Source organism: Arachis hypogaea, chromosome 15, assembly GCF_003086295.3.
Source record: "Arachis hypogaea cultivar Tifrunner chromosome 15, arahy.Tifrunner.gnm2.J5K5, whole genome shotgun sequence".
NCBI classification, from domain to species: domain Eukaryota; kingdom Viridiplantae; phylum Streptophyta; class Magnoliopsida; order Fabales; family Fabaceae; genus Arachis; species Arachis hypogaea.
In genome coordinates, this window is record NC_092050.1 from 39,103,191 (window position 1) to 39,111,025 (window position 7,835).

Here is a 7,835-nt window from a genome sequence, read left to right on the forward strand (position 1 = left end):
GCAAGTGCAAGTACATAGTGTAGGAAGAATTACAGGTATTTTCAGTAGTTCTAGACATTAATCTAAATTTTATATATATATATTTATTTTATAATTGAGATCAATGGCTAAAACCACTTTAATACTCGTATTCTTGAAATACCTGAATTTTTCCCATAGTATATGAATATCTTTTACATTCTTCATATTATTATTATTATAATTATCATTTGTATAAAGGAAATCGAGCTTATTCTGCAGATCAAAGCTGAGTTTTTGCAATAATAAAACGAGTTACACAAATTTGATGAATTTGTTATTAGCATTTAGGTACCACTGGCATTGATAGTGAATCTGAACTTCATTTTCATGTTCTGAAAGGGGAATAAGAGTGCATAGCTGAGTTTTTATTCACAACTACAAAACCGTGAAAGCCAAATTAACTATAACTGTGATTTAGATGCACTTTTTTTTCTTCTCCAGCTGAGAGAGTTCTTGATTTTCTTTCACTTTGTTTGAAGATTTATTTATGTTTGGTAATGTGTTAAAATTGCTAAATCAGAGTTAAGAGAGATAGTGAAAAAAAACAGTAGTTTTGCACACCAAAGCCAAATGCATTTCCACTCCAATCTATATTATGATTCAGTACATCAGAACCAAATAAAGAAAAAAAGAATAATCTTATTCTATGACCTATGCACACCCAAAATAACAAATAGGAATCCAATTTCCTACTGGTTAATCCTTTTACTCTCTTCTTTTTTTTTTCTTTTTCATTTTTTTCCTCTCTTCTATCTATGTCTCTCTGTTCATTATATGTAGTAGGGATGGCGATTTGCCGATGTATACACACACTCCGGACGACGAAGTAATCACACAGCATTCTCTGTACAAAAAAAAAGAAAGAAAAGCAAACCAAAGAGAAAAAGCTGGATTGGATAAAAAACAAACCCAGAACAAAACCAAAAAGAATGACACACCATGCGCACTTTTTTTTGTGCATGGATAGTGTTAGACATGTTTTAAAGATCCTCTCAGAATGTGCCGTAACATTTTGGGAGGACGATGGAGGGTAAATGGCTTTCAAAACTTTTCAGGCTTACCAAAACTGCAATTTTTTTCCTCGAATGAGGTAAAAGGAGAACTCGGCAAAGCCGGATTTGCCAAGGGTGAAGAAGAGAGAAGGACATGTAGATATTTGTAGTTTAGAAGGATTAGAGAATGAGATTATAGGCTTTGTAGCAGGGCTCTTTTGCAGAGTGGTGGTTGCGAGGGGTTTAAGCTTATGTTGTTGAGGGATGGAGATTCCATTCCAAGTGTTTTCATGAGGAAGTTCCTCTCCTGCAACAAAAGAAAAAGAGGTATGTCAAAGAACAGAAACTGTTTTAATTTGTGTCCAACTCAGAGACTAACAGTTCAATAATAAGGCTTCAATATGTTCTTCGTTCCCAAGTTTGTCCATCCACTATTTTCGCCCGATTATTTGATAAAGGTTTTTACTTTTCGAAAGTAGTTTATGAAATTTTCTAAAAGTTGTAGCACCTGTGTTTGATAAACTCAAACTAAAAATTGTATTTGGCAAAACAGCTTTTAAAATTAAAAAGGACTATAATAGACATAAACGTAAAAGTTAAATTTGGAAATTAATTAATATATGAAGTTATATTAGACTTTTAATTTTGATAAGAACAAACCAACTTTAAAAGGTTCTACTTTAAGTGTTTTCAAAAGCACCCCTATTTTCTAAAAACTACAAGCACAAGCACATGATTTCGATTTACCAAACACAAAATGAAGAATCTGTGCTTTTAAAAGCACAAACACCTCTTCAAAAAATTTTACCAAACCAAACCTTAAGATTATAGATCAATTCTCACCTTCTCAATGTAGCTTGATTTTTTAAGTGGTGATGTGGCAATGATGCGAATCGCTGTTTGTCATATCACCACTTAACAATTAACATATAATGTTGAGGACCAATTAATAATTATAGTAGTGCTTACAAATGCAGGACTAGAATTGTATGAAAATTTTGATAGACAAAACCTAGAAAGTGTAAAATTGAGGGACTAGTGCATATTTAAGCAAAATAATAAAAAAGGTTTAGCAGGAAACAATTCTAAGTAACATGATGACATCCACAATCCGGCCGCAATAGGAAATGGAGAAAGTTTCCTACGGTTCCGTTTATGCAGTATTCATGGTACTTGGTAGATAGTCTGCTTAATGTTTTATAGATGTACCAAATGACAAATGGAGATGATGATAATAATTAACAGCTTCAATAGCATTCAGCATGAACACACTATAATTATGTTGTTCACCAATGTGTTTGTTTTGTCAACTGCTCAATATTATATCAACACATTTTCTTAGCCAATCTGCATGTGGTTACTGAAATATCTCCCTTGGAACCAAGGAATTATATCACCAGTTCTTGTTTAAAGCAAGAGATGAGATACCTAACCATATTTTTTAACTTGATACCTGAATATTGCACAAAGATTATGTTCTAGTATGTTCTGAAAGAGAATGTATTACTAGTATTTCAAATTCTGAGTTTATCACTTCCTCTGTTGACTTGTGCTGTTAAATTTTATGAACAAATATACCCTTTTTTCAATCTGCATTATTTTGAGCAGCTTAGTCCAGCAGCCTAATGATGTAAGCTACATTTTTTTAGATAACTACCAAAAAATGCTACCACTTATACTACTTGTAGTGGTATCAATTCTGTTTATCATATTTCCCATTATTGTTTATTAGTATATATAGTCAGGCTTAAAAAATCTATTACTGCCATTATCTTGCTGTCGAATTCTAATTAATAATCTCGGAGTGCGTAGGTAACTTACGCTTTCCGAAAATTGAGGGCTAGGAATTCCTGCAGCCAAGGATCTGAACAGAGGTGTAACTTGAGGAGGGGAACTGAACTCTGTCATTGATGAGGCAGAAACAATGCCATCTTTGTTCATCCGATCCTTATTTAATGCGAAAACATCTGTTACCGAAAACATTACATAACTAATTAGCTATTCTTTCTTTATTAAAATGTTAGGACATCAAGATTAAGATATAAGAACTATTTCTTGAGAAATTATTAGGAGGAAAAAGAAAATCTAGTTCAAAATCCAGTTGAGAAAACTAATCATTTAAATTGAAATAGAGTCAAAATGTGGTTAGTCACCCCTAAACTAGAAATACTTTCACTCAAAATTCCTATCTTACCTTGATCCAAAGTTGCAGTAGAAAGAACACCTTGCTCACATTCCTTTTGATCTCCAATGTGTATTGACTTGAGTTCAGTTTCAATTTCCTGATGCAGCGAGTGTTCCGAGTTGTCGGCACCCAAATGAGGGAGGAGAGTTGATCCTGTGCTGTACTCAGAACTGCCAGGAGAGTCTTCATATAATTCCATTTGCCTAGAATACAATCCGAAACTATAGTCCTCATAGGACTTTGTGTTTTGAATGGATTTAAATTTCCTCCAACATGGTTGAATTCTCTCACTATTACTCTTCAATTCCTCCAACCAATCTCCTAGATCTACAAGCTGTAGATCCGGAACCTTACATCTCGGACCATCAGACTCTTTGGTTCGTCTCAGAAACTCTTGAAGAACCTGGCATCAATACCATAGGCATTAGAAGATAATTGAGAGGGGAAAAGGTCAAAGCTTTACTATGATTATCTGAAAGTTTTCATCATCATATTTGAGACTTTAATGTCAAAGAAGTTAGTCACTGAGTAATGCTTATAATTAACTAATGGTTTGGCAGAAAGTTAAGTGGGCCTATGCATTATCCATGCTTTTATCAAGAAATTATCACATGATCATAATAAGATTAATACTTTGTGATTAGCTTATTAAGCTATGAAGCCTCACCTTCCATGCATTTTCTAGACTTTGGTCCATGTTCTCTGCATCAACTTTTAGAGCTAATGAACTTAGGAACTCTGCTTGTTGCATCAATGCGTTTATCTTTGGATCGTCCTTTTTGAGGAATGTCCCTTGCAACTTGTTTTGGCCTATAATAGCAAGATAAACCAAAAGTTAATTTAGCCAAAAGAAAGAAAAATAAAACTAAACATGAAAAGAAAAGGCTGGACATATCAATATATCATCGTGTTTACTTGTTTTCATCTTACAGCCGAAGAACATTACCATAACCATTAAACTTCAAACTGCAGATATCATGCTGATCTGGTAAGTTGTTGACATTATGAGAGTTCTGAGGTAGTACGGCGAATGGCGCTCTTGGCTGCTGACTTATCTGACTTCCATTTTGTTTATGTAATCTGTCTCCATAGTTTATCCTTTCTTCTACCACTGGAATATGTGACCTCCTATATCGCAATAACGTTATCACTCTTCTATGAAGAATCTTTTGTGTATTTTGCTACTGAAGTTTATGATACTCTACCTCATCTTCTTAGTAGACACACCAGATTCTGATGCTGAATCTGTAACATATCCATGTTGTAGAATAACCCTCTTATTATTTGAATTGGTGTATGAAGTGTGGTTCTCTTTCGCTAATGCTTCATATTTCGCTCTCTTTTTGCGCAATGTGGAGAACCGGTTCTTAACAGCATTATCCGTTCTGCACACAAAAGCAGGGAAGCATTGTATTAAGAATAGTTGTTGCTAACATTTCTATTGTAATTTTCATGTAAGTATATGAATGAATTTCTGGTTACCTGCCTGGAACCACCTTTGATATTTCTGTCCACCGGTTACCAAATAGTTTCTGAGCCTACAGAGACAATAGCAATCACACCGAGTCAAAACAAAGATAAATTTCAAGTGAGATACATTTTGTCTAATCTGCAGAACTTTAGGAATAGAAGAATACAAATAAAAGATGTTGGTTTAATGGGGTGTTTGGAAAACAATAATTTCAAGAAAATAATCATTCTTATTTTTCAATCAGCTGATCAATGGAGAAAACAGAAAGAAGCATGCAAAGAAAAAGATGAAAGTCCAAATTTTCAAAGTCATATTGATTGATTATTTCGAAATGAAGTTCCTAATTACCTCACACAAGAGCATATCTTCCTCCGGTGACCAACCCCCTTTCTTGAAATCAGAATTCAAGTAAGTGAACCATCTGGTTAATTTATAAGTTTAAAGAAGCATCAGATTGAGAAAAAAGAAAAACAACAAATAAAACAAGAATCATCAAAACAAAACCATCTTGAATAAGCCATGATCATAATTTGAAATTCAAATAAATAAAACAAACCTCACCTCCTTCTGCACTGTCTTGTAGTTTTATCCTTGAATTTAGAAGCAATAATACCCCAACTGCAAATAGTTATTACAATTCAAAAATCCCTTAGTATCATCTCACATAACCATGTCAAATATGAAAAAATCACTACATAACTCAATATAGTGAAAAAGTGTGGTGTTATGAGTACTTTTCAGTTCCATGGATTCCAACCTGCTCCCTCAGAATATCATCCTCCTGAAACTCACATAACACAACATATAAATTAATTATCATAAACAAAAACACTTCTAAACAATAATAGAAAAAACTTGTAGTGTAGTAAGAGAAGATGGAACCTCTTGAGTCCACATAACAATGCGATGCTCCTTCTTCTTATTAGATTCTTCATTATTGGCCACCACCACTACCTGCTTCTGCTTCTGCTTCTTCATATTATCTTGCATGATCTTTTTTGTGTCTTGAATATTCTTTTGTTTATTCTATATTATTAGTGTCGTGGCGCTTGCTCTCTCTATCAGAGACGCTCCCTTCTTTATTTTTATTTGTTTTTTACCGGAGCCAAGTTGCATGCTAAAGCCAACGCTCTCCCTTTATAATATACCAAAGCTTTTAGCAATTTTATTACAAAAGAGAGAGATATTTTAAAAATTAAAAAAAAAAAAGAAAAGAAAACAAAAAGGGGGGGAAAGAAGGAAAAGAAAACCCCTTGTTACTTGTGTATCATCAAATCAAACTTTTACAAGAAAAGAGTGACTGTTCCAAAACGGGAACCGTAATAAGAATAAGATTGCATTCTGAAAAGTGACCTTAATAAGAGAAAAGCCATATGCTCTCAAAATGAAAACAAAACGGATATCATTAGTGTTAGTACCCTCCAAAGATATGGCCTCGGATTCTAACTTTTCAGAACTTTGATCACAGAGAAAAATAGCATCTTATTATTCTCTCTGTAACCAAAGCAGAACATAACAGGACACTCAAGTTAGGAGAGACCCAAATGAAATGAGAGAGAGAGAGATAGAAAATGGGCAATGGAGAATACATAAAAGGGTACTATAAGGGTTCATGGGTTTCGATCAAAATCTAATTTTCCGAAACCCGAGAGAGAGAGAGAGAGAGAGAGAGAGAGAGAGAGAGGGTGAATGTTATGTATGTGTAGTATTTTGGTGGAGTATGCAATTGATGAGGCAGAAAAGGTGGTGGTGATAGATCTAAAATTTGAACAACTTTGGGAATTTAAACGGAAAAAAAAAAAGAAAAGAAAAAAGGTAGTGTTTTTGTTCAAAGTTGGTTAAGTAGACATAGACAAGTACCTCGACTAAGAATGTTGTGATTTTGAGAGATCTCTGCTATATTCTGGGCGGAGACTGAAAATCCAGAGAGAGAAAACAATGGCATCAGAGAGAGAGAGAGACAGAGAGAGAGAGAGAGGACATTCGATTGAATCAGAGACTTTTCTTAGTTTAGTTAGATGGAACAGTCCGTGGAGAGTAGAGACAGTGTACTAGGGAGTGAGTCATGGGTCACCCTCCCAAACTGTTTTCTCGTCTTTAATTTTTTCTATTTTATATTTTTCCACAAAGGGTCACATAGATTAGTAAATGTTAGGGCAGAAACTCTGAGGTGGAATCGATTTGAGGTAAAGTTGATAGTTGAGAACCGTTTTATAAAAATTTAATCAAATCAGTTAAATCATTTAATCGCTCTCAATTATCAACTTTGTAGGAAGTCGACTGTACTTAAATTTCTACTAAATGTTAGTTATTTATTTTGTTGAAGTTAATTTCTATTCACGATTAATATAAAAATATTTATATATATTTATTTAAAAATTTAATTTTAATATACTTTTAATAATGTGAAATATTTTATAATGTCAATATATTAAAATTAAATCTTTATTTAATTATACATTATGATATAATTCAGTTGATATTTTAGTATTAAATCTTTTATATTTATTTGAAAATAAATAAATAAATATTGTCAAGATAAGAAAGAACAAAAAAAACTATTTTACTTTTTTGCATATTTGGTTATATGTGCTGCATAAATGATTATTCGGAAAAATGAATTTGTTTAAGAGATCGTATAATAAATAATTTTATATAGTAAGTATATTAAAATTAAATTTTTTATTATAATAGAAAAAGAGAAATAGTAAAAAGAAAAATCTTTATTATTCATTAATAAACAATAGTGAAATGGGGTGAACAAATATATAAAGAATCATATAATTCAATTTTAGCAATAAATTAAAGAGGTAACGAATAGTGAGGGGGTATGAAGGAAATGTTTGAATATAACGCGGAATTTATTTTATGAGAAGGTGCGTGCATTGTGTATTATGGTGGCGTAGACTACTGTACTCTCACTCTCCACTACGCACTTTAAAGTAAAAGAGGTACTCACCAATTTACCATGCTATGATGATGATTTTGCAGTAGAGAAAGTAAACAATTTCTGATCAACTATTGCATGCAAATGATGCAAGCTAAGTGATAGGGGTAGAGTATATGTATATATATACACACACATATTCTTAGTAAGTATGTTATATTTGAATTTTAATTTCTGATATTTTAAGGATCCATGAGAAGGTACGTGACCTAACCAATG

The 7,835-nt window shown here is 32.8% G+C and overlaps 1 protein-coding gene across 4 annotated transcripts; it reads right to left on the reverse strand.

The window, feature by feature from the left end:
* Positions 1–572: 572 nt before the first annotated feature.
* Positions 573–6,852, reverse strand: LOC112750215 (transcription factor MYB124). 4 transcript variants are annotated; one of them, XM_072219122.1, is made up of 13 exons: positions 6,530–6,685; positions 5,552–5,804; positions 5,404–5,450; positions 5,231–5,287; positions 5,018–5,090; positions 4,681–4,736; positions 4,404–4,583; positions 4,145–4,326; positions 3,866–4,008; positions 3,208–3,601; positions 2,835–2,980; positions 1,857–1,909; positions 573–1,320 (listed from the first exon to the last, which is right to left on the reverse strand). In XM_072219122.1, the coding sequence occupies exons 2-13, from the start codon at positions 5,657–5,659 to the stop codon at positions 1,302–1,304; spliced, it is 1,458 nt and encodes a 485-aa protein (XP_072075223.1). In that variant the 5' UTR covers positions 5,660–5,804; positions 6,530–6,685; the 3' UTR covers positions 573–1,301. The 4 variants fall into 4 exon arrangements, with proteins under 4 accessions (XP_072075223.1, XP_025654602.1, XP_072075224.1 ...); XM_025798817.3 differs by lacking the exon at positions 1,857–1,909; XM_072219123.1 differs by lacking the exon at positions 1,857–1,909 and having other exon boundaries at positions 5,226–5,287; positions 5,552–6,852.
* Between the last annotated feature and the right edge of the window lie 983 nt (positions 6,853–7,835).